This window comes from Tubulanus polymorphus, chromosome 9, assembly GCF_964204645.1.
Source record: "Tubulanus polymorphus chromosome 9, tnTubPoly1.2, whole genome shotgun sequence".
In the NCBI taxonomy this organism is placed as follows: Eukaryota; Metazoa; Nemertea; class Palaeonemertea; order Tubulaniformes; family Tubulanidae; genus Tubulanus; species Tubulanus polymorphus.
This window is the reverse complement of record NC_134033.1, coordinates 13,854,735-13,879,814: the sequence shown is the minus strand read 5'-3', so window position 1 is coordinate 13,879,814 and position 25,080 is coordinate 13,854,735. Positions and strand designations below refer to the sequence as shown.

The 25,080-nt window shown below is 41.6% G+C and overlaps 5 protein-coding genes across 5 annotated transcripts in view; 1 reads left to right on the top strand and 4 right to left on the bottom strand.

The window, feature by feature from the left end:
* The window catches only part of LOC141911434 (uncharacterized), an 18,354-nt gene extending 9,534 nt beyond the window's left edge, over positions 1–8,820 (bottom strand). The window contains exons 1-4 of the mRNA XM_074802456.1: positions 8,652–8,820; positions 3,117–3,234; positions 361–1,219; positions 33–228 (exon numbers count right to left, since the gene is read on the bottom strand). Coding sequence (XP_074658557.1) covers positions 33–228; positions 361–1,219; positions 3,117–3,195 — 1,134 coding nt within the window. The 5' untranslated portion in view covers positions 3,196–3,234; positions 8,652–8,820. The remainder of the gene's footprint in view (positions 1–32; positions 229–360; positions 1,220–3,116; positions 3,235–8,651) is intronic.
* On the top strand, positions 7,058–25,080 carry LOC141910579 (uncharacterized). The gene is made up of 5 exons (XM_074801271.1): positions 7,058–7,207; positions 23,283–23,393; positions 23,571–23,636; positions 23,912–24,112; positions 24,677–25,080. Exons 3-5 carry the CDS (start codon positions 23,576–23,578, stop codon positions 25,078–25,080), a joined length of 666 nt encoding a protein of 221 aa, XP_074657372.1. The 5' UTR covers positions 7,058–7,207; positions 23,283–23,393; positions 23,571–23,575.
* On the bottom strand, positions 10,225–13,724 carry LOC141910581 (uncharacterized). The gene is made up of 5 exons (XM_074801272.1): positions 13,603–13,724; positions 12,741–12,903; positions 11,952–12,356; positions 11,091–11,704; positions 10,225–10,858 (listed from the first exon to the last, which is right to left on the bottom strand). The coding sequence occupies exons 1-5, from the start codon at positions 13,675–13,677 to the stop codon at positions 10,565–10,567; spliced, it is 1,551 nt and encodes a 516-aa protein (XP_074657373.1). The 5' UTR covers positions 13,678–13,724; the 3' UTR covers positions 10,225–10,564.
* On the bottom strand, positions 14,572–18,033 carry LOC141911002 (uncharacterized). The gene is made up of 5 exons (XM_074801933.1): positions 17,912–18,033; positions 17,291–17,453; positions 16,737–17,144; positions 15,868–16,481; positions 14,572–15,425 (listed from the first exon to the last, which is right to left on the bottom strand). Exons 1-5 carry the CDS (start codon positions 17,984–17,986, stop codon positions 15,120–15,122), a joined length of 1,566 nt encoding a protein of 521 aa, XP_074658034.1. The 5' UTR covers positions 17,987–18,033; the 3' UTR covers positions 14,572–15,119.
* On the bottom strand, positions 18,607–22,693 carry LOC141911042 (deoxyribodipyrimidine photo-lyase-like). The gene is made up of 11 exons (XM_074801989.1): positions 22,628–22,693; positions 22,179–22,493; positions 21,796–21,927; positions 21,529–21,674; positions 20,939–21,121; positions 20,605–20,766; positions 20,195–20,393; positions 19,641–19,793; positions 19,435–19,556; positions 19,182–19,341; positions 18,607–18,934 (listed from the first exon to the last, which is right to left on the bottom strand). The coding sequence occupies exons 1-11, from the start codon at positions 22,638–22,640 to the stop codon at positions 18,789–18,791; spliced, it is 1,731 nt and encodes a 576-aa protein (XP_074658090.1). The 5' UTR covers positions 22,641–22,693; the 3' UTR covers positions 18,607–18,788.

Genomic DNA, 25,080 nt, shown 5'->3' with positions numbered 1-25,080 from the left:
GAGGGATGTGCAGGGTCTAACAGTTATCGTACCTTTTGCAGTTTTGAGACCTTTTTGTAATAACCATCAAGTTCTTCGCGAAGTTGTTTGTTTTCGTTTGACAACAGTTCGACCATTTGAGTGGCGCGGGTGGCGATCGCGGCCGTGTCTCGTTCGGCCGCAGTCCGGGCCGCGGCCACCGTCCTGGTTGCGGTCGTCTCGTCGTTCAGTAAACTGTTGTTGCAGTTGCTTCAAAACAGAAATATGGAGAACTAAATAAAGTGCCCATTCTGATTTCCAGCTCCACCCCCTACATAGAAGCCTAGATCTGCCCTTGACCGGTGAAGGCGGCTTATCTTCCAAATTTCATCGATCCTTTACCTTTTTTGTTCATCGTTACAGATCACTCTATTATCGTCCGTCTGTTCGTTGCTACCGTTCATCATTGTCGCCGTTGTTGTGGTTACCACGCCGCCGGCGTACGTCGTCGTCAACAACTGATTCTTAGCGAATTGCATTAAATCCGGAGTCGACCTGGTGGCGCCACCGCCGATTGCGCAGACGGACGACGACGGTAACGTCGACGATTTCTCCAACATTTCGTACGATCGATGTAATAAACCGGGCGCCGTCTGCTGATTGGTCGACGTCGTCGTCTGCTGCTTACAGTAGCCGGGATACGCAGGCGGGGGCGGCAGATCGTAAAACTCCGTCTGCCGTTTCGCGTAGACGTTATTATCATTATCGTCTAGCGCCGTCGCGCGTTGTTGTCCGGTTGCCGATAGATACTGACCGACCGCCGGCGAGCATTGTTGTTCTACGACGCGCGTACAGTAACCGCGCGCGGGGAGCGTCGTCGACGCGTACTGACCCGGCGATGACTGAGACGCCGGGTGGTGATAGTGAATATACTGACACTTCGGCGCCGCGACCAAACCGCCCGCCTGCGTCGTTAATTCGGACGCCACGGTAACGTTGATATTACTATTACCGCCGCCACCAGGTGGCGGACACGAGCCGGTCACGTAGAACGTGCCGTTCTGCATGGATTTCACCTCGACGGCCGGCAGCCCGAGCCGCGCGAGGATGCTGTTGCTGTCGAGTTCGAGGTATTCGACCGACGAGTTAAACTGCGTCTCCTCGCCCTGAGGATCTTGCCTCATCAACAAACTGAGGTTTTCGTTGGACGACATCGACACGTCGGTGCTCGCCTCGCTGCCTGAATAACTCTGACGAAAACCTGCAATCAAAAACAAAAGTATTAATTAAGCGTAATTAGGCGTGAATAAAAGGGAATTTCCAGCAGCATAAACGAGTACAGAAACTTATATTCTATATAGTCAATGGTTTGATGAATATTAATTTATTCAGGTTCACGAGCGAAAGATTACATCCGAAATGTATGAAGAAAAAAAAAGCAATACAAGTTGTCTAAATCGATATTGCGGGTTTTTTTCTCGATGATAGGTAGACTCCAGTTGACTGGTCCCAGACTGAATCACGTTGATTTCCAAAATCTCCTATACCCCTTCTTAACCAACTTCAGCATTTAAAATCTACCCGATTCAAACGATTTAACTTACCTCTATATTCAAACATTTTGAAAATGAATCTAATCCAAATAAAACTAAATTTCTAATCCGAGCTCGGAAACTTTATGCGAGGAATAAGAACCTATTTACTGAATACACGAGCGCCGCGTAAGAATGTCACGACGCAAATGAATATTCAAATATTTCACCAGCCACGGGGATTATAATTATCATTATTATTATTATTATTCGTAAATCCGATTAATTGAGCTTCACGCATTTTTCGAATTTCTTTCGCGGCGATAAAAATTCCAGCGCGCGAATGAACCGTACGGGTCACCGCCGCACGTCAGCGCACCGCCATCATTCATATTCAAGTCAGAAAAATTCAAAAGTCAGAAACCGACGTTTGACGTCGATAACAATTAAAGTTTTAGTCGTTAAACCGCGATTTCAACGGTTTGCGGAATGTGTCGTCTATTGTTCGCGTCCGACGCGGAAAGTATTTACGACCCTGCACCGAGGGTTCAGTTCAAGGCCTTAGACTTAACGAACGGTCTCAACAACAGAATTCAGTTCTAAAACCGCACGCTCGCCTTCTAGGGGTTCCACGTGATATGGACGCCAAATCTGCTAAACGTACATTAAAACATTGAAAAAGAAGCTTCATTTTGGTCTCTCGCGTTATGAACCGACGACGAGCAGCTTTTTGAACAGGGGAGGCTGATTTTCAGAGAAGTGGATGTTAAATTGATGGGGGATTGCCGGCCCTCTAGAACATCCTACCCAGAATACTGACACAGCTTGAAACCAACCTCATACTTAACCCTTTCAGTGCTGACTAATCAATACCCTATAGTGCTGGAGATAATTTGAAAATTTTGAAAAATTCCACCCTAGTGTGTTGAATGACGGGAATACCACTATAGTGCGTCTACACGGCGGCGCGGTGTATCGTTAGTTACTAGTATTTCACTATGTTTGACAGGTGCTGCCATTTTTCAAGAGAGGTAATTACTAATTAAATCAATACACCGCAGTGTGGTGTACTAGCAAAATCCATCACTGATTCGTACACCGCACTGCGGTGTAGACGCACCGAAAGGGTTAAGACTGATCTTTAAAATTAAGGACAATTGTTTGGAATGTGTTTAGTAGTTCTGCTTCTCACTGAAAATTTCAATGTTTACTTCATTCGTTTGTCTTTATAAAAGATATTTTCTATAAATGGGCATTAATCGATAGCTCAGACTGTCTCTGGATGCATAAAATATCAAATTTCACGTTAGGCCATCCCAAAATAATGGTCTACTTGCCGTAACCCAGCCGACCCTACTTCAAAGGTACCGAGTGAAAACTTTTTTTTTGGGGATTCATTGAAATAAATCTTTTTTTTTGATATTGTTTCCATATAAAAAAGGTGATAAATTTGGTTTTGCCCTAAAATTTTGTAAAAAAAAATATTTCTACCTTCCTACCGACTCATCCTGAAAACTTGAGTCGGCGTTACGGCAAACAGACAATTATTTTGGGATGGCCTTAAGCTGAATCTTTTCAAGCACATTCGAGTCTATTTTCGTCGAATTAAACCCCGTTCTCTCTTACCTGGTTGGTAAAACGTTTGTTTTTGGTTGCTGTGGCCCGGATAAGGCGGTGGATCTCTTTGATGGTATTGTTGCTGCATTTTGTTGACCGAAATTTGAGAACATCAGAAAAATACGTACTGCAAAATAAAATGACGAAAATTATGTAAACACTTTCTTCAATACCGCTAGCACAACTCCCTCCCTATCCAGCCCTCTCTCTTCTCCCTCCCTCTCCAGCCCTCTCTCCTCCCTCTCCAGCCCTCTCTCTACTCCCTCCCTCTCCAGCCCTCTCTCCTCCCTCTCCAGCCCTCTCTACTCCCTCCCTCTCCATCACCCCCTACGTCGATTACACGCCGATATTATTTATTGCTCCGAATAAAAATCATAACATATCATTCATAATCGCCGTGTATATATTATTACCTTGATATTCTAAATGCCAGTGTTTTTATACGTAATTACGACTAGTTATCAATTCAATTATTCACACAGAAATATGTGTGTGTAGCGCATACAATAACCGTATATATATCGTGCAGACTAGTGACAAAATCTGGGCCACTATCATTACTATAATATACAATAACAATAATATATCAAAAATATACATTCTTTATCGCGGCGTACCCCATTCCCGAAACACTATCCCCTCTCTCTACCCATTCACTGGGTCGTCTATTGACTACCCCCTCATTCACCCTCACCTATCACTCTCCCTGCCTGTCTGCCCCTTCTCTAACCACTCTCCCCTCATGCTATCCCCTCAGCTCTCCCTCCCTCCCTCCCCTCTCTCTCTCACTCTCTTCCTTTTCCACTTACTATTCCTCTTACACTTGCTCGGACTCTAACTTTCCTCTTACTATCACTCCTCTAACTTTCCTCTTACAATACAATCACTCCTCTAACTTTCCTCTTACAATCACTCCTCTAACTTTTCCACTTACAGCAACTTCTCTAACTCTCTTTTACAATCACTCCTTCCTCTTCCACTAACTTTTCCTCGTACACTCCCTCGGACTCTTACTTTCCTCTTACAATCACTCTTTTGCCTCTTACACTGACTCCTCCCACTTTTCCTCTTACCGTCACTCCTCTAATCCTCATCCCTCCTCTTCACTAAACGGAAAACAGTAATCAGTGAGGAATTTTAGCCGATCAAATACAAATACTAAACTGCCACCACAATACACACCACACATCACACACCACACACATTCGTCGCTATAAATTGCTATAAATCATATTTCATTTTTACACCAGGAATTATCTACAATTTCTGACTTTCATCAATCATCGCCACGAAATATATAATCAATCCGTCCACAGGTTTCTCCGCAATTACTACAAAATGACGTCTGCAACTGTTTTCCCGGCTGCTTATTTCATCCACAAGATTCGGTCAAACAAAGTTGCAAACGTTATCTAAAACATCAGTCTTCGCATCAGTTTTCTGAAGTTTTTTTGTTATAATAAACACTGCGCGGATTTCTGTTTGAGTCAACGTGTACTACATCATCGATTTTGAATTCTCGCGTTTAGCCTGATTTGTAATCGAACATATTTCATAACTCTTATTTCATTTTTGATAGATTTTAATAATTATTTTTGAGAGGATGTGCACTACTATCAGTATATCGGAGCCAGACCGATTGACAGTCAATTCAATACAATTATCGTATATTCAAATTCGAAATACCTTCATTGATCCTCATTATAAGATAATCCATATTATATTATCTATTATCGACAATATTAAGCAATATAATATATAGCTTAATATAGGCCCTCATGTGTTATTTTCAAGGTGTCAATAACCTTTCAAGTTAGTTTTCTTGTTTTAACTTATCCGATCATGAGCTTATGAATCACAATAGCAGAAACGCTTTCACAATTAAACCCGTTATTTCGCGTCGTTTAATAAAGGAACGAATTCCGCGCATTTTTTTTTTTTTGACGGCGAACTCGACGGCGCGTGGCGGCTCGTCAGGTAGTCGATATATACCGGGGTTGTTCAAATAGAAATACCTCAGGTTTAAGTGTCTATTATCTCGTCGAAGGACCTCGCGATAAACTACTATATACTACTAAACAGTATAACATACATTCCGCACGAGAAATAGCTCTTCAAAATACCTACCTCATTATACGACTAACTATGCAGAAATTAGTTTACAGTTCGACGGACATCGAGATAACGCGCGAAAATCTTCAAGAGGCCGATATCGACTGATCAGTCGTTCCCGGATTTGAGGGGCTCTCGAGGAGTTTTAAAACAGAAATTTACTACTGAGTACAAACTAGACGGATATCTTTAATTTCCTATTTCTCGAAATTTAAGGGAGTTTTGGCCATTTTCAAATTGCCGGTTAAAGGCGTTCGAAAACTTTGAGAAAATTTTTCGTTTTGAAGGAGTTTTTTTTAAAGAATCAGGAGTCGTACGGAACCTGAATAAACAAACTCAGAATACACCCGGAGCCATCCTTTGAGGTATGCGAATATCACGCATGACGAAAAATGAAAATATGTGGCTTCAAGCGAACGAAGACAATTGAACCAATGATACTACGTAGATTTCTCATTAACGCAACTGATTTTAATCATCTACGAACTCGGTTTGAAGAATATCCTGACAGGGCGGCCACTTTTATTTGACTTGCTTTTGATCTGCTAAGAATCCAGTCAATTACAATAGACGGTTCATACTTTTTTAAAGATAAGGAAATAACTGTCCTTACCCTGATTTTCAGGTAAGTGGCCGGCCTGTCTGACTAGACTCAATTTGCATGACTTTCAAACTCTTAGTTTGATATTGACTGAATACCAACAAAACAAAAGTACATATTTTAGATACGAGTCATAGAACCGGTAACGAACCCCGTGGCTTTTTTCGGTTTGCTGCAAAGCCAAAAAATAATGGGTGTAAACAACGTCTATCGGCCCACAGCCACTCGATATGAACCTGCTGGTTTGCGCTAGATACCCTAGCTATCCGAAATTGAAATTACGCAATAGGCCTAATCTGCAGCTGAACTGATGAGTACGCATTACTAGCTGAAACAAGCTCAATACATATTACGGCAATTTCGAAAGAATGCCAATGTTAAATCTCTCTGGGAAGCTCGGAATTTAACAACATTCCAATTCGCACTGACAGGTAGCAACAGAGTTTACCGTGTGCAGCGGAAGAACAAGTGTTAGGCCTAGTCGCGAAGGGAGGCTCTGCCTTTACAAAAATCAGTTTTTGAACGAGTGCCGATAAAATGTTTAATGTCTGGTGTTTGCAGTTCAATTGCAATTAAAAATGTCTCAGGTGAAGTAGGCCTGACTGAAAAACACTAAGTGAAGTGTGGATGATCAGTTTTTGAAAGTGTGCTGATAAAATGTCTAATATCCGGTGTTTATAGTTCATTTTCAATCTGAATGTCTCTCCGAAGGACGGACCATCAATTTTTGAAAATACGTTGACAAAACGTAGAATCGATCTTCATTTTTGTTAAACAGGTCGATGATGAGGTCATGAATATACCTGAAGCCTCGACAAACCTTTTTTGAAATATACAATGTCCGATGTCGTAGTTTATTTGTTAAATCATAGGGGCCTAATCAATTAAAACGACGTCTAAGGAGAAGTTCTATTCTTAGAATGGTGAAAAGATGTCGTATGTCCGAGGGGTGCAGGGGCCGGAGTAGTGGTCCTAACTTATCCGGATTATTAGAGCTTTATGAACATTCGCGGCATCTGGAAATCATTTCATGAATTGCTCCGGCGCCGCTGTACGGCGTCATCGGAGAGATCCTCACCTCAGAACTATCTACGATCGTAAAAACACTGAACCAACAACACTGGAAATTTACCGCGAAAAAAATCCACACTTCCTTCTCTCTCTCTCTCTCTCTCTCTCTCTCTGCCACTCTCAGGTACGAATATTATTAATACCATATGTTCACAGAGCAGCAGAAAGTCAGGTAGTCATCATTTTTTTCTTACGGAATATTTTACCCGATTGATGAAGCAACAGAGATAGAGGAGAGAGAGAAAGAGAGAGAGAGCGCGGAGCTAGTGCACAGAAAAACTGATTTAAAAATCTGTAGGCCTAACGGGCTGTGAAGGTAAAATAGTTCCAACCATAATCGATATACTTGCTTCAGATAGACTTGAGACTCGATATTCAAGTCTATTAGGCCTAGTCATTGGGTTTAAGTAAATCTAGACCCTCTAAGGGTCGTCAAATTTGTTAAGCATTGAGTAATAGTGCCTGTGCTCTTATTATTGATGAGACCTACCCGAATTCTGGCTGAGAATTAGAGCATCACAGAGGGAAGGTACCCTAAACAAAATCGACTGTTCCTTATAAATAGTTCCAACAAACTTGTAGGCCTTAACTACAAACCAAAACTCCTAAATCAACTGAAATCTTTTACAAACCCACATTACAAAACCTAGAATAGATATACCTTAAGACAAGTGAACCAAAGTAGTGGTACGTACAACTCTCTTCAATTCCTAATGTCTATTTATTAATTGATGAGACCTGTTTTTCTGGGATATTTTGCTTACTTTTTGGGGTACATACCTCATTTATGTCTTATCAGAATGCCAAAAATCGCGGACAACAACTGAATATCCGATATATTTCCAGTTCTGTACCAATTAGATGGATTGGCAAAAAGACTCCTTAAGTCCAATTGAATGAGAGAGAAAATCCTCCATTTTGTCAAATTTCTTGGATTTGAACATTGTTACCATGCCTACGCCACCCTGATTTAGTTGTTGAGACCCCACAAGAAAAATAACTTCATTTCGTAGGCATGGTGACAATGTGAAAATTCAAGAAATTTCACAAAATGGAGGATTTTCTCTCTCATTCAATTGGACTTAAGGAGTCTTTTTGCCAATCCATCTAATTGGTACAGAACTGGAAATATATCGGATATTCAGTTGTTGTCCGCGATTTTTGGCATTCTGTTAAGACATAAATGAGGTATGTACCCCAAAAAGTAAGCAAAATATCCCAGAAAAACAGGTCTCATCAATTAATAAATAGACATTAGTAGGCCTATTTGTCATGTGACACGCAGTGGCAGATAGAGGTGGTCTCAGGGTTGGGAACGTCCCTGCCTTCTCATTGAATTGCCCTTTTCATCAAGTGAGGATCCGAATCATTAAACCTACAAATTTGACATTCATTCTCTTGTAGCCTAAATTGTATATTCTTGTATGTTTTTCTCTAAACCTTGAGAGTTGGACTCCGCTAATAGCCGATGATGCCCCTGCTTTATCTGAAAAATGATAGACTGTCCATTTCCTCTGCTGCTGGACTCGGCCCTGCCGCCTTCCCATTTTTGTAGATCAGCCCAGGATTTATAACGACCCCCGGCCAGCCCCCCCCCCCTGCAGACTAGATTTAACCTTAACACCACCGAACCAGAAATAAATCGATATGGGACACAATAGCTTCACCTAATCCCTTTAAATACATCTTAACATTCATACACAGAAGATGGAAAACTTCCAAAAAAACAAAAACAAAGCGCTTGGCTGCTTTTCACTGACCTTTTTCGTCGTTTCGGATGAGAATTCTATCAGTTTTTCTGGTTTAATCCGGATTAAATGCTCGCGGTGCTTTATGTGAAGCCAGATTTAACGTCGAGCCGGTCGAATTTTGAGAATATAACCCCCAAAAAGTCCCCCTGGCTCACGCCGCGTAGCTCTCTCCTTTCGAAAGATGGCCGTGAAATATGTCAGGAATTTCCCACTTATTGACGTCATCGTCGACGGGATTCCTTCGTAGTAGTTTCACGGTTTTACGTCATTTCACTTGCTACCAGGTGGCAGCACGTGGTGGTTAAACCACGGTGCAACAGGCCAACACTAGGGTAACTGCGTTTATTAAACAGGCCAACACTCATATTCATAAAACTTTATTCGTAACAATCGATAACATTAGGAATTATTTGTAGATGTAGTCGATCTTTAGTAATAGAAATAATCATTTCAATTTGTATGTTTTTGTATTGGATTATTGCTTGATTTATTTAATGATTAATAAGTGAATTATTATACATTTGATAATATAGTCTTAAACTGAAGTTGTTCCGTTTTTTGCGAATATCGTTTCGTATTAGAAAATGCATTTTCCCGACATGGCAGTAATATGCAAATTGTGATATGTAATACGACCGACTGATACTGATCCTCCACCTATTTCCGACTCTTACTAAGCTTTGAAATTCCGAGTCGCTATCACAATTTAGATGAAAACAATTTTTAACGTGCGTCGCTCTAAAATACCTGACCAATAAATCGACCTAGGATTAAAAACAGATCAGAAAGAAACAATAAGATTATCTGATATTTAGACTACTGATGATATTTCTCGGTATGCGTGGATTCTTTGACCGTCTGAGCATTCTTCCAAAGAATTTTAAGAAAAGTTTTATACTTTGGCACCACAAGCGATTCCGAAAAATTAGAATTTTCACATAACCGTTCAATTAGAATGAAATTTTTTTTTGAAATTGTGTTACATTGATTTCATTTAGTACAAATTCACTGCTTTTGCATTAACTCGCGGTCCCCAGATATTTCTATTCATTTGAGTTAAACCTAATTAAATCATCGCATCAATGATGACGCTTTAGAGAAATATATTAAATCTGAGCGTTATGATGGATTAGGTTTTGATCCAGCACCTCTCTACAGGGCCCGATTTCACGAATGGGGATTAAGTCTGTAATTCGAATTAATTTTGTCTAATTCGAATTAAGCATTTTTGATTCGAATTATCACGTAATTCGAATCAAAAGTTAATTCCCGTTCGTGAAACCGGGTCCAGGGGAATATTAGGAACTGGACGTTACCTGGTCAAATCTCTAAGATTGACACCCAATCCATGGACTCTAACGCGTTCTTCGCCGTCCATATCCTATACGGTAGGTTTCGGTGAGCCCGCCTTGGCCCATCTTCACCCGTCAAGGGATTCGAACCCACTACGCTAAAGCTGTTCCCCGAACCCCTTGACCTCACGAGTCGTTATAGTCGTTACTAGCCGATCAGAATCCGGTCGTACCAATCACAGCGCTTGTAACAAACCGTCAGTAGACGGTCAGTAGTTGGTTTTCCCGTTAAATTAACCAATCAGCGAACGTTTTACCGAACAAGGAAGTATTTCGCAAATCGATATATGACGTCACGCGCAACAGCGCCAGTAATGAAATCACGCTTCGTGAGGCCAGGGGGCTGGTGGAAGCGAGTTCGGGAGTGATACCGGATCCCTGGCAAGCGAGGATGGCCTTGGCCCCGACAAACACACAAGCGTCCTAGTTCCGTTTATTTCTCGTACAACTTTATTCCATGATTCCACGATAAAGGGCTCTCTTACAGTTATATATTTGATTATACGGTATATGATATAAGCTCTACTCATTGGTTACTGACAAGATCACGCAAGCAATTATTTCATATTTTCAGGGCCATTTGACGACTAATCGTTTAATAGCTGATTGGTATTTCGTAGTTGCTAAACAGGTATAGGCGCGTTCGGTTTCGTAGATATTTTTGGGCTTTACATTTTTGACGATCAGTTTAGCCTTGACTCGGTTGCCGTGCGTTGAGATTTCGATCTGTGTTGTCGGTGAATCATGCAGCTTGGTGGCGCCGCTGTATCGCGGACGCCAGTACTGTCTCAGCATGGAACTGTCACCCATGTAGAAGGTGACGTTAGCGCGTGGTCTCGACGTCACCTCGCACTCCAGCGTGAACTGAAAATATGTAGAAAGATGAAACCAAACAAAAGTTACCGGTTATTTTCTATGGAAAAGTTCAGGGCATTTTTAATCTACCCTTTCAAAGATTCGTATTAACTCATTTCCATTGAAATCTTACTTATGGCATCTCTGCATTTTATGAAAGCATGGTTCGTTTTTGTTCAAATTACGCAATCTCTTGAGAGAATAAATGTAACCCGATGCAGATAATTATTCTTCGACTTACATCATTGGGCGCGTCGACGTCGTTTATCGTAATAGGTTCCGTGGTTGGTTCTGCGAATCGAATAGGCGAATAGGTAATGATGCGGAATTCCTTAGATTCTAAAACAGTGTTGTAGCCAACTTCGATCCTATAAGGACCGACATCATCATACCCTTTTACCAACATACAAAATTTAGCCACTTGTTCCTCCACGTTGCATATCGATTTCATAAATATCTCACCGTTATAAGGGTTATACTGGTCTACTTTCACGACGCGAATGTACGGTTTCGGCCAGCCGTATGCCACTATTGATATCATGTCACCTTTATCGGACACAGGTATTATACCGTTGTAAAAGGTCAATGTGTCGTTATAGGGGTCGTCATAGAAATGGGCTATTCCTACGCTGGAACCATAAACGAGTATCTTTCTAACTTTACCGAACGTATTCGAGCCTTCGATCCTCACCGTCGAACACACTCCTACGTGCCACTCGAAATTAGTTACGTTTCCTTCCGGTCGGGGTATAGCGCTTAAACAATAAAGTCCTTCGTCGACTGGCTCAACGTCAGAAGCCACCAAATGGACCCGGACGACGCCACGGTTTTCAGATTCAAACCAGTTTTCCGTCACTACGATGAAAATTACGAAATAGAAATCAGATAGATTCATGGAAGCAGATTGAACTTGGTTGTACTCGCTGAACATAGATGGGAAAACATCTCAAAGATCACATTTGGCTTTTATTATAAAGAATCGTGGAGTTAACATTTTCTGCTACTTGCGACGATCAGATCATTTTCCTCGTAAATAGTTACTGATGTTTTGTATCCCCTGCGAGAGGAGGAGAACGTGAAACCCCTGTATCGTTTTAAGTACCTGTGTTATTCATTCGACGTATGTGCTCCTCATTACGAGACCTTTGGCGATCGCTTAACCCCCAGCCGTCCATAGGAAGCATCATTTTCTTCGTGTTCCTCGACGATATTTCAGCCAGAAGCTCAAAACTGTCGCCCTGTCGGACATTCAGCGTTGACGCCGAAAACATGTCAACCGTCGGTAACTCGCGGTTGACATATTGAACTTCATTATCGGTATTCAATGATACGTGTAATACTAGTTGGTACACTTGCTGGCAGGTGTCGCCTCCGTGAACGTACAATTCGAATAGAATTCGTTCGCCGTCGGTGTATTTGCGAGTGCCAGGACGCCGGAAACTGAAAGTATGGATCCATGTCGGTTTACCGCGATCTGTAGATTTTACGGAATAACGAGTTTCGTTTTCTGAAAAAAAACCGAAATTCAAAAATCAGGTTTTTCACAACTGGCGCTAGGATCTTACAACATCAGGGGCGGATCTAGGAAATTGGAAGGCCGGGTTAAGGATCGAGAAAGTGAAGCTCCGATAAAGCAGCCATATACGGAAGGCCACAGTGCAGGGTTATCTTATCACCCACGATGATAAGATGATTTTAAGGAAAACATCCTTAAAAACAGGCAAATTTCAAATTCAAATTGGACCAAAGACCTAAGCACCCCCTAAAAGTGTATTACTAGGGTCTATCTGGTGCACTTCTAATGATGAGCGAACAACGTCAGAATTCAATATGCACGATACGTAAAAATGATGAAATTTCTCTGGTTGATTAAGTAATCGTAATTACAAACCTTTCTGAATAAACACGAAGCCAGATCTATATGATCCCAACAGTAAATCATATTTTAGATCGATTTCGTATTCCAGTCTAACATTCTGTATTTCACTGTTCAAGTCCCGTATCTGTAGTTTTCTTATCGTTCCCAAAGGTACGTGACACGGTTTCCCGTCAATCTAGAGATTTATAGCAGAATCATTAGAAATATTCGCCTCTGAATCGATAAGTTTGAGACGATTACATTATTTTCATAACCACATATTGCCCATCCGATTATAAAGGCTTACCACCCGAAGGTCACTGAATAGAGAATGAAACGGATATATTCTGTCCGACTGGCGGTAAGTTCAGGTACAATATGCAAAGTCTGAAATGGGGAAAGGACACTACCCGGCTCAGTTGACAAGATGGAGTGAAACCAGTTTGTGATCGCCTATTCGAAAAGTTCACCCGCGTCGTTTCACACGAGATTCCCGTGGTTGAAATCTTCACCCGGGATTCGAACCCACTAAGCTAACACCGAAGCGAGTCCGGGAGCGATACCGGGTGCACCTGGCAAACGAGTATGATAATTGAGTTCGCGGCATTTTGCCCGCCACCACCACGTGCAGCAGCTGGCGCATGACGTCATTTTGGTCTTTTGAAAACTGTTTTAATATTGGATCGTTTATACCCCGTTCATAATGCAATAGGCATCATGGCCAGTCATTGAAGGTGGAATCGTATTCTATCAGGCCCTGATCTGTACGCTTATAATAATCCTCGTGGCAAACGACTACTGACTTAAGGATGCAAGGAAATCTACTCATTGTATTTAAATTTGAGAAAAAAAATGTTCTGTAAATAACAAATAGTCTCTTTAATTGGAAACTTACATGGCTCGCAGTCGTGCTACTGATCAAGGCATAACCCGCATACAGAACTAATACTGTTAGATACCACTTCGACATGCTCACTGCCTCTTCCACCTTGACTACCAGGAGTGTGCGTGCGTGTGTTGGATCTCTGCAATATGGGAACGAATATGTCGGCCTTATTTGCATTGCTACCAATTTATGATGATGTCAAAAAAGTAGGACAAGTTAATATATATTTTGTCAACTGTTGTGTGTGTACATTAGTAATCGCAGAGCTGCAATTTTTTTACAAATAATCAATATGGAAAGAGTGTTTTTGGCAAACGCGTGCATAGATCAAATATAAGTGTTAGGTGTAGAAAGGTAGGCGTTAAGCTTCGGACGTGCCTCAAATACTGGCCGGTCGCTACTGCACCTTATCAGGGACTGGTCGGTCACCACTGCATGCACCTTGGGACTGGTCGGTCACTACTGCATGCACCTTACCAGGGACTGGTCGGTCACCACTGCATGCACCTTGGGGCTGGTCGGTCACTACTGCACCTTCCCAGGGACTGGTCGGTCACTACTGCACCTTATCATGGCGGATCGAGGTAGGGGGTTAAAAAGAAATGTCAAGCCTCCATACTTTAAGCAGCCACGCAGATGACCCAGAACCTGATGGACTCATCAGTGTTTTCTGAGAAACAACACACGCAACACGGTGCGATCTTCAATGATAGCTTGGATGTAAAAGATTGTTGGCCTGCTACATGTGTAGATCGTGTACTCGAGAAACCGGACAACCTCATATTGGAGCCTGGGAAGGAGCGTGGTTCCAGACTTTGTAGAGCATCGATTAGTCGTTTCAAACGTAGCGAAGACCGAAAAAAACTTCATTCATATTTTGTCACTTCTGATTTTCTTTCTACTAAAAATTCGATTTTACATTTGTATCATTTTTATGTCGCCCATTGGCAGATCTTCGGTCAGCATTGTGCGTACGTCAGGTGAAAAGGCCATTACGTTACTTTTCCATATTCAATACTTGAGCCGGTTTAGTGTTAGAGGGCTAGGTTTTAGAGGGTTGAGGGTTAGTGTATAGAGGGTTAGAGCCTAGCCCTCTAAACCCTAAACCTCTAAATTCTAACCCTCTTAACTCCGAACCCCCTAAACCCTAAAACCCAAACTCTCGATCTAATCCTCTGAACCCTACGTATAAACCCTAACCCATAGGCTTACGGGTGCTTCGTGAATACGGCCTCAGGCCGGGACCTCCGGCTTGAACCAGGCCACCTGATCAAATCTCTAAGATCGACACTCAATCCATGGAGTCTAACACGTTCTTTGGGTCCATACCCAATTGAACTATATGGTAGGTTCGGCGAGCCCGCCTTGGCCCCTTCAAATATACAAGCAAAATAAGCGCCCAAGTTCCGTTTATTTCTCGTACAACTTTATTCCATGCCTCTCTTCAGCCTTACAGTTATATATTTGATTATACGATATATGATATAAGCTCTACTCATTGGTTACTGACAAGATCACGCTAGCAATTATTTCATATTTTCCGGCCATTTGACGACTAATCGTTTAATAGCTGACTGGTATTTCGTAGTTGCTGAACAGGCATAGGCGCGTTCGGTTTCGTATTTATTTTTGGGCTTTACATTTTTGACGATCAGTTTAGCCTTGACTCGGTTGCCGTGCGTTGAGATTTCGATCTGTGTTGTCGGTGAATCATGCAGCTTGGTGGCGCCGCCGTATCGCGGACGCCAGAGGTGTCTCAGTATGTAACTCTCGCCCATGTAGAAGGTGACGTTAGCGCGTGGTCTCGACGTCACCTCGCACTCCAGCGTGAACTGAAAATATTGTAGAAAGACGAAACAAAACAAAAGTTACCGGTTATTTTCTACAGGAAATGTTCGGGGCATTTTTCATCTACCCTTTCAAAGAATCGACGCTATGAAAAGTGAGAGAATTTCTAAATTTTCTTAAAAATCTGAGTGTGCACGTAAATAAATACAGATGAATCTCGTTGAGACGATTCTCTACAAGACGAAACCCGTTTATTACAATCATTTCCATCATGTCCCAGCTAATATACTTATATCAATCAATCTTTGGATAATACGAAACCCGTTTATTGCGACAATTTCACTCAAGTTTCGTATTAACTTCCATCGAAATCTAACTTATGGCGTCTCTCTGCATATTATGAAAGCATGATTCGTTTTTGTTCAAATTACGCAATCTTTTGAGGGAATAATGTAACCCGATGCAGATAATTATTCTTCGACTTACATCCTTGGGCGCGTCGGCGTCGTTTATCGTAATAGGTTCCGTGGTTGGTTCTGCGAATCGAATAGGCGAATAAGTAATGATGCGGAATTCCTTAGATTCTAAAACAGTGTTGTAGCCAACTTCGATCCTATAAGGACCGACATCATCATACCCTTTTACCAACATACAAAATTTAGCCACTTGTTCCTCCACGTTGCATATCGATTTCATAAATATCTCACCGTTATAAGGGTAATACTGGTCTACTTTCACGACGCGAATGTACGGTTTCGGCCAGCCGTATGCCATTATTGATATCATGTCACCTTTATCGGACACAGGTATTATACCGTTGTAATAGGTCCATGTGTCGTTATCGGGGTCGTCATAGAAATGGGCTATTCCTACGCTGGAACCGTAAACGAGTATCCTTCGAATTTTACCGAACGTATTCGAGCCTTCGATCCTCACCATCGAACACACTCCTACGTGCCACTCGAAATTAGTTATGTTTCCTTCCGGTCGGGGCATAGCGCCTAAACAATAAAGTCCTTCGTCGACTGGCTCAACGTCAGAAGCCACCAAATGGACCCGGACGACGCCACGGTTTTCAGATTCAAACCAGTTTTCCGTCACTACCATGAAAATGATGAAATAGCAATTAGATAGATTCATGAAAGCAGATTGAACTTGGTCGTTCTCGCTGAAAATATGGGAAAACATCTCAAAGATCACATGGCTGATTAGAGTTTGAATTTGTTTTTTCGATAGAAGCATGTTCTGCTTTTTGCGACAATCGGATCGTTTTTCTCGTAAATACGAAGTTACTGATGTTTTGTATCCCCATGCGAGAGGAGGAGAACGTGAAACCCCTGTATCGTTTTAAGTACCTGTGTTATTCATTCGACGTTTGTGCTCCTCCTCATTACGAGACCTTTGGCGATCTCTTATACCCCAGCCGTCCATATCAAGTATCGTTTCCTTCTTGTTCGTCGATGATATTTCAGCCAGCAGCTCAAAACTGTCGCCCCGTCGGACATTCAGCGTTGACGCCGAAAACATATCAACCGTCGGTAACTCGCGGTTGACATATTGAACTTCGTTATCGGTATTCAATGATACGTGTAGTATTAGTTGGTACACTTGCTGGCAGGTGTCGCCTCCGTGAACGTACAATTCGAATCGAATTCGCTCGCCGTCGGTGTATTTGCGAGTGCCAGGACGCCGGAAGTTGAAAGTATGGATCCATGTCGGTTTACCGCGGTCTGTAGATTTTACGGAATAACGAGTTTCGTTTTCTGAAAAAAAACCGGAATTCAAAAATCAGGGTTTTCACATAGAGACCTGGCGCTAGGAGCTTACATTATCAGGGGCGGACTAGGAAAATTGAGGCATAAATGATGTAATTTGTCTCGTTGATGAAGTAGTATACGTAGTTACCAACCTTTCTGAATAAGCACGAAGCCAGATCGATATGATCCCAACAGTAAATCATATTTCAGATCGATTTCGTATTCCAGTCTAACATTCTGTATTTCACTGTTCAAGTCCCGTATCTGTAGTTTTCTTATCGTTCCCAAAGGCACGTGACACGGTTTCCCGTCAATCTAGAGATTTATAGCAGAATCATTAGAAATATTCGCCTCTGAATCGATAAGTTTGAGACGATTACATTAAATTCATAACCACATATTGCCCATCCGATTATAAAGGCTTACCACCCGAAGGTCACTGAATAGAGAATGAAACGGATATATTCTGTCCGACTGGCGGTAAGTTCAGGTACAATATGCAAAGTCTGAAATGGGGAAAGGACACTACCCGGCCCAGTTGACAAGATGGAGTGAAACCAGTTTGTGATCGCCTATTCGAAAAGTTCATCCGTTCATCATGGCCAGGCATTGGTGATATCGTTTTCTCTGCCAGGCCCTCCTGTAAGCTTATAATAATCCTCGTGGGAAACGACTACTGATTTAAGGCTGCGAGAAAAATCTACTCTGCATTCAAATTTGAGAAAGAAAGATGTTCTGTAAATAGCAAATAGTCTTTTTAATTGGAAACTTACATGGCTCGCAGTCGTGCTGCTGATCAAGGCATAACCCGCATACAGAACTAGCACTGTTAGATACCACTTCGACATGCTCACTGCTTCTTCCACCTTGACTACCAGGATGTGTGCGCGTGTGTTGGATCTTTGTAATATGGGAACGAGCCTTATTTGCATTGCTACCAATATATATATATAATTGCGTTTGATGATGTCAAAAAAGTAGGACTAGTCAATATGTATTTAATATATATTTTTTCGACTGTTGTGTGTATATAAATAATCGCAGAGCTGCAATTGTTTTTTTTTTACAAATAACCGATTTGGACGGAGTGTTTTTGGCAAACGCGTGCATAGATCTGAAGTGTGTGTAGAAAGGTGGGCGTTAAGCTTCGGACGTGCCTCAAATACTGGCCGGTCACTTCTGCACCTTATCAGGGACTGATCGGTCACTACTGCACTTTATCAGGGTGGATCGAGGTAGCGGGTTAAAAAGAAATATCAAGCCTCCAGACTATAAAGCAGCTACGCAGGAAGGATGGATGTAAAAGATTAGATCATGTACTCGGGAAGCATGGGAGCCTGGGAGGGAGCGTGGCAGACTTCGTACAACATCGATTAGTCGTTTCCAACGCAACAAACACCGAAAAAACTTCACTCATATTTTTATCGAATCTTATTTTATTTCTACTGAAAAATCGATTTACATTACAAAAAAAAACACTTTCGTATACCCGTATGATGAAACATTTCTACCCGTAAGATGAGTTTCTAGATAAACACAAAAATATTCTGAAAGTATCACCCGTAACCATGCGTAATTTGAGTGAAAAACCCGATTTGCGGTCGTAGTTTATTACGTAGCCCAAAAGTCAATTTCACGTGTTCATGTGGGTCATAGTTTTTTCGTATACTGTCTAACGAAGTGTCCCACGTCGAATTTCCCCTGGCAGCCTCTGTAGCTCATGTAACGTACTTTACCGTAGATGTCTCGTTCGCCGAACTCACGGTCGTGTACTCCGCAAATTGCCCATGCGCAACCTTTAAAAAAGAAATTTCAACGTTCAAAAGTTGTGAATGCATGATAAAATGTATCCTTGGAATGAAGGTCAGCGATTTAGATTCGAAGTTTTAAATCTAGTAGAAGGATACTCTGAAAACCCTTAACCGTATTAGAGAATTAACATCAAAGGTCGAAGATTAGCAACTGAAATCGAATGTTGAAGTTTCCATTTTATCTGGAAACAATGAACAATCATTTTTTTTCCAGATTCCTGCATGAACAAACCTCCATATCCGTTAGGATCGCGGCCGTCCAATTCATATCGATCGTTGAGATAGATAGCTGTTGACAGCGCCCCCTGTGGCGTTTCTGACCATTCTAGTATTTTCTTCGCCCAGTACATCCTCAGAAAACAGTGCATTTTACCTTCTTGAACCATTTGTATCTTGAAAAACAAAACATCATTACAGGTAACCATCTTGGAAGAAGAGACAGTGGATTGGGTAAAACTAGCTGTAAGTTTTGAATGATATTAAACCTGTGCAGCGTTCCAAATGTCATCGTGGGTTTTACCGGCTTCAAACTCTGCCAGGCTATATTTATATTGACGCCTATCTGACTCGTGTTTCTTCAATGTCGCTTGAGACCAATGAGGAGAACCTGCAAAAGTATACAAACACATACTGCAAACTCTGGTCTCTAGTAAGGATCTAGAATGCTGCGTGTTTTCGAAAATTACATTACCTTCGATTGAGTCGTATTTTGGATTGTAAAAACAGAAGTTGTCAGTCATCTCCCTCCAAGTGACAGCTTCATCGACGTATTTATCTACTGATTTAGGATGCTGTTTACGATAATCTTCGGCCGTAAGGACGCATCGTGCAACCGATATCTGACCTAACGTAATGAGTAAATAAATACCAAATATTGCTATCGTTAGGAATACCCTTTTTCATATGATTTCGCATTTTATTTTCCTACTCGGTTAATACGAAAACATAATCATATTTTAAGAGCCAAACAAACAAACAAACAAACAAAACATTGGTAATTAATTCCTACATATAAGGATTTTTAAAGAAATTTCTGCAACACTTTCATATCCCAATTACAGTTTATCTCGGTAAACCGCATTAATTCATTGGTTTCTTCGTAAGTAAAATTGTTTAAATTGTGTCTTTATATTGTAAACATTGTAGCATATTTTATATGGATTTTAGGCTCAATAAATTATTATTATTATTATTATTATCAAGTAAATTAATATTGTGAAATTCGTCGGGAACCTCGTAACTTACCAAAATTATACCAGGGCGACATCTCCGAAGTGCACGGTTTCGTCGGATTATTTCGGTCAGCGTCGTAATGTTGCAGACGGTGTTTACAAAAGTTTTCCAGCAGATGAAAAGCAGTCGAACTGCCCGGGATAGCCCAATCGACCTCCGACACGGAGCGGTCGACTTTCAGACTAGATATCACCTCATCCCAATTCACTGACTGTGAAATAAAAATCGAACCAGTTTCACACGAATATCAGGTAGAGTGGACCTTATTTTGAGTTACATTATTTCTGTGTTATATCATTAGTTCTTACAGGTATCCCAATTTCATTTTCCATAACGTTTGCAAAAAGTTTTTTGTAGCTTTGCAAGGACCTAAAATTCCCATTTTCCAAAAACCGTAAGAACCCTGTGTTATATCCACGTACCTCTTCAGCTGATAAGTGATGTGACGTATAAGGATGACGCGTGATCGGTGGAAATTCAGTGAGAAATTCCGCTGATTTTGATTGGATACGTTGCCTCATTAAGTACGCTCTATGTTCCTGTTCTCCATGCAACCAACACGGTACTATATTGTGCGCATCGACCTGACAGAAGAAAATGACATTAAAATACCGTAGAAGATAACTAACTCATGAGCTTACTACATTTACAACCAAACAAACGCATAAAATGATTGTAAATACATGTAACATTCCAGTCTTGATGAATATCAGAGAAAACCTAGTTACACAGGTCTAATACATCTACGTTACTTACCTGTATTAGAGGTATATCATCTGGTAGTTCGCTATTCAAATCATTCAACCACGCAAGTGGCTCTCTCAACGGTGAGAAGTCAGTTACTACAGCACCTATATCTTTACTTTTCACGAATTCGGGCAGGACATCTTTAGCATAACCATCCAACAAGTTAAACGATATCGAAAGCTGCTTACATTCCTAGGTCATAGAGATAAAACTGCTAAATCAGCATTTATTGATATTATCGAAACACTTTTTAAAAACAGGCGCAGATCTGGGAAAATTGGATTGCCGGGGTCCGGTAGAAAAGAAAAGGTTAAAGCAGCCATGCCTAATGCCACTGGCGTAGTCCCTCGATCTAGGGTTAGATATTTGTGAAGAAATGCATTCTAAAAGTTGCAATTTTGTAGAGGATGAGTGTTTGACTTGTAGGGTCTTGACGAAAAGGGCAACCTCAGGTAGGCTTGGGTCCAGACCCGCGAGACCACCCACCCCTGAAAAGCCAAGCTCAGTTTTAAATGATTTAGAGCATCCATGACCTTCTCAGGATAAGCAATTACCTCGGTTGACTGAACAAGAGCTCAATGGATAAAATACACACATACCTCTTCAACTTCTTGCAGTCCTTTTAACATGAACGTGTACTGACGAATTGTTGCGCCGAGAAATTCCGGCACTACACAGAAACAGACGAACAACGGCATTTTCAATTCTAACGCCAACTTCTGCGCGTAAATGAAAGCCCAATTATCTGAAAAAGATTACGAAAGTTCTCGTATCTTCAATTTTACAAAATCAGTTGTCGTTTTCGACCAAGCTAACTGTCGAGTTAAATCAGAAATGTGGAACTTAATCCAGGATACGACTTATACCTTGTACACGCTGATCTCGTGACATCCAATAAACGATTCCCTGTTTTTTCGTCGACACGTTCTCGTGTTTTGAAATAACGCGTTTACGTTTGGCGTTGAATTTCAACCCTGAAGCGGCGCACGCCAAACGTCCTTGAAAAAGAATTAGAATTTATTAATCAGTATTTGAAATCGATTAAGACTAACATTATTTGCGAAACTGGATCCACCACAGTGAAAAAAACTTGGGCCTCGTTGGTCAAAAGTTGGTAAAAGATAAGAACCATTCAGAAACAATGCACTTTTAATTGCGTCAATAAATTGACCATTCACTGGTTGTTTAATAAGTATGTCCTGCTAAATCTACCAACTTTTGAGAAACTGACCCCGGCCTCAGTTCTTACTCGCTTGAATTTCAGCCATAAATTCTTCCGATGGTTTCGAATTTCTGGTCAATGGTTGTTTTTTAATACTGAATAAATTTGGATCAGCCGACATGCTCCCAGCTGCTGAGGATGGCCGTCTGAATTCTGGAGGTGTGAACAGTGGTCGATCGATGTTTTCGCCACTATTCTGTTGTTGTTGACTTCTCGGGCGTCGGCGGCCACGAGCGCCGGCCGATTGCTCATTTTTTGGTGACCACGGAAACATTGTTGTATGGATGCCGCGATGTAGTACAAAACGTTTCGAGGAGATTTCTTTGCAAACACCAATAAAGCCTTGAGCAAAACATAGAGAATGCAATGGAGATGAAAGGACGAAGTAAATTACATTAGCATTGAATTTTAGAGACCCCGTAAATCATAATTTGCCCGAAAACCAAATCAGTAAATAAGAAAATATTACTATATACTTTTTAATAGCATCAGACTTCGGTTTCACCTAGATTCCGCTAATTTACAGCTTTATGTAACGTTTTGTTTACCGATAATGCGTGATTACGCAATGAATACTCAACGACCTTGGGCTCTTTTGCGTGATGCTATTTACCGCCAGATACACAACAACGGTTAAGAAAGTGGAGGAACTCCGGGCGGGCGGCGAGCGTGCCGGTAGGTTAACGTCTTAATAAGCGTCAAGAGGAAAGATTGATAACACTAGAAAAATCGGACTTCCACTATAGTTTTCAACCGTAGTCGCTGCTTTCCCAATTTGATCGTCGCTGAGCCGAAATCTATTCAGGTTCTAATCATTTAACAGGCTTGGTCGAATCTCTAGGATGTTCCAAATGTTCCTTTCTACACTTGACATCAAACCCTTAAGTTCGCATTTATTGAAAATGCACATTTGGGCCCAGGTGTTTTTTCTTTCAGTATCATTCGCATCATTTCGCCATACATTCCAACAATAAAACAATGTATTTCCATTCGACGGTACTGAGTCGCGTGGGATGGTCGCGACTCCACAGATGTAAGAAAAGCAGTCACAACTGTTCACACACCTGTTTCAGCTTTTATACAATCGCAAAAACAATAGATCTCAACACAGTATAGCTTCTTCTTTTATAGATATATACATAACTTACTTGACTTGTCAGAATACCCACATCAACCCCTCTGACGCCAAGGGGAAAATTCTGATATCTTCGTAGTCGGATAATTGAACAAAACACCAAACAGGTATTAAATCTACATCCAGAGAAAAATTTGAGACCAGTTGTTTAATTCTATCAAAAATACATTTTAAATGTTGAATGTTCATCATGGATTTCTAACGCTACTGAGTTGCAGTTTTAAATCAGGGGATATTCTAATCAAAGTTTTGCATATAAATTTCATCCATTTATTTCTACGCAGCGACGATGCACTTGTCACTAGTAGTGTTGTTGGTTTGCTGCTGCTTCACAACAGTTTTCGGATGGGGTGAGTACACATTCATAGAAATGTAAATTGAAGGTATATTCAGCTGAGATAGTCATAAGCCCATTTAGCCGATTTCTCAAGGATTAGTCTTTGGATCAATGGACTTCAAAATCACGTGCAACTGGCACCCGCGAAAATTAATTAAAAAAAAAAACTCAAACAGTTTGACCCGTCGCAAAAACGCTCGTGTGATCACGATATGATTTTGCGCATATTTTTACTGCATAAAATCATTTTTTCCAGTCGATTAATCAGGATGACTGTGGCTATTTTAGGGTATTACTCGAGCGGTCCTGTGCCTGCTCCGTACGCCGGTTTCTTGCAGAACCAAGGTGCCAGTAACTACGGTCAAAATGCGCACGGCGCTCAGAATTCAGGCTTCAATGCCGGAATGGGCAACCAAGGATACAACCAAGGAGTCGCTAATTACGGTAGCCATGGTTTCGGCGGACACAACAATGTTGGCGCCCACGGTGGTAAGTACGTAGTATGGACATGAATATCACATGTACAAGAAGTCATTCGGATTGGTCCAGATTAATTGGCTACGACGACTAAAATCTCGGAACCGGTACCATAGTCATTCGCAGCTTAGACTTAATAAGTACCGTCTAAGATCTTAGTTCTATAACCAAAATCTAACAACTTAAGATTCACCCTTCGGCAGGGATTCGAACATGGTGGCATCGTTGGACTCAGCCACGGTACGAAACCGTCGTACCACGGCGAGTCTCGATGCTATCGGTTCAAATCCCTGTCGAGGGGAGGATAGTTAAGTAACACCGCTAAACGCCCACCTTTGGACTGAAGTCTCGATTATGGAACCGGAATGTAAGGCCATTCGTAGACGAATACATCCGTCTGTGAACGACCTTTCTTACTGCCTGGTAAATCCTTGGCTCTTATAATACACATCTATCCACATACTCACGTAGCCTATATGATACTATTCAGAAAGGTGACTCCTGGGTTCGGATGCAATCGGTTTGAAAATACATGTAATAGAAAAATTTGAAATGTTACCGAATTTTTTCTCACAGCGCACGGAAGTCAAGGTGGTGTTGTGGGACACGTTGCGCAGGGTGCTTTACAAAACAACGCCGCCTTCAGCAATCTCGACGCTTTTAACCAACAAACTGGATACCTGAAAGCCATCGACCGCGGATGGGATGAGAGAAGAGGCACGCGCCTGAATCAAGGTTTTATGAATCGAGCCGGAGGTGGACAAGTTGGCGGTTACGCCGCCCACGGGTCAAACGGAGCTGCGGGCGCTTATCATCATAACAACGGTCAACACGGTTATGGATCCAACGGTCAGGCCGGAGTGAACCAAGGATACATGAACGGTGCTCACGCTAACGGCTTCAATCAAGGTCACGGTCATCACGGAGTACACGCCAATCAGCTTCACGGAAATAACGCCTATCAAGGATATCTCGGTTAA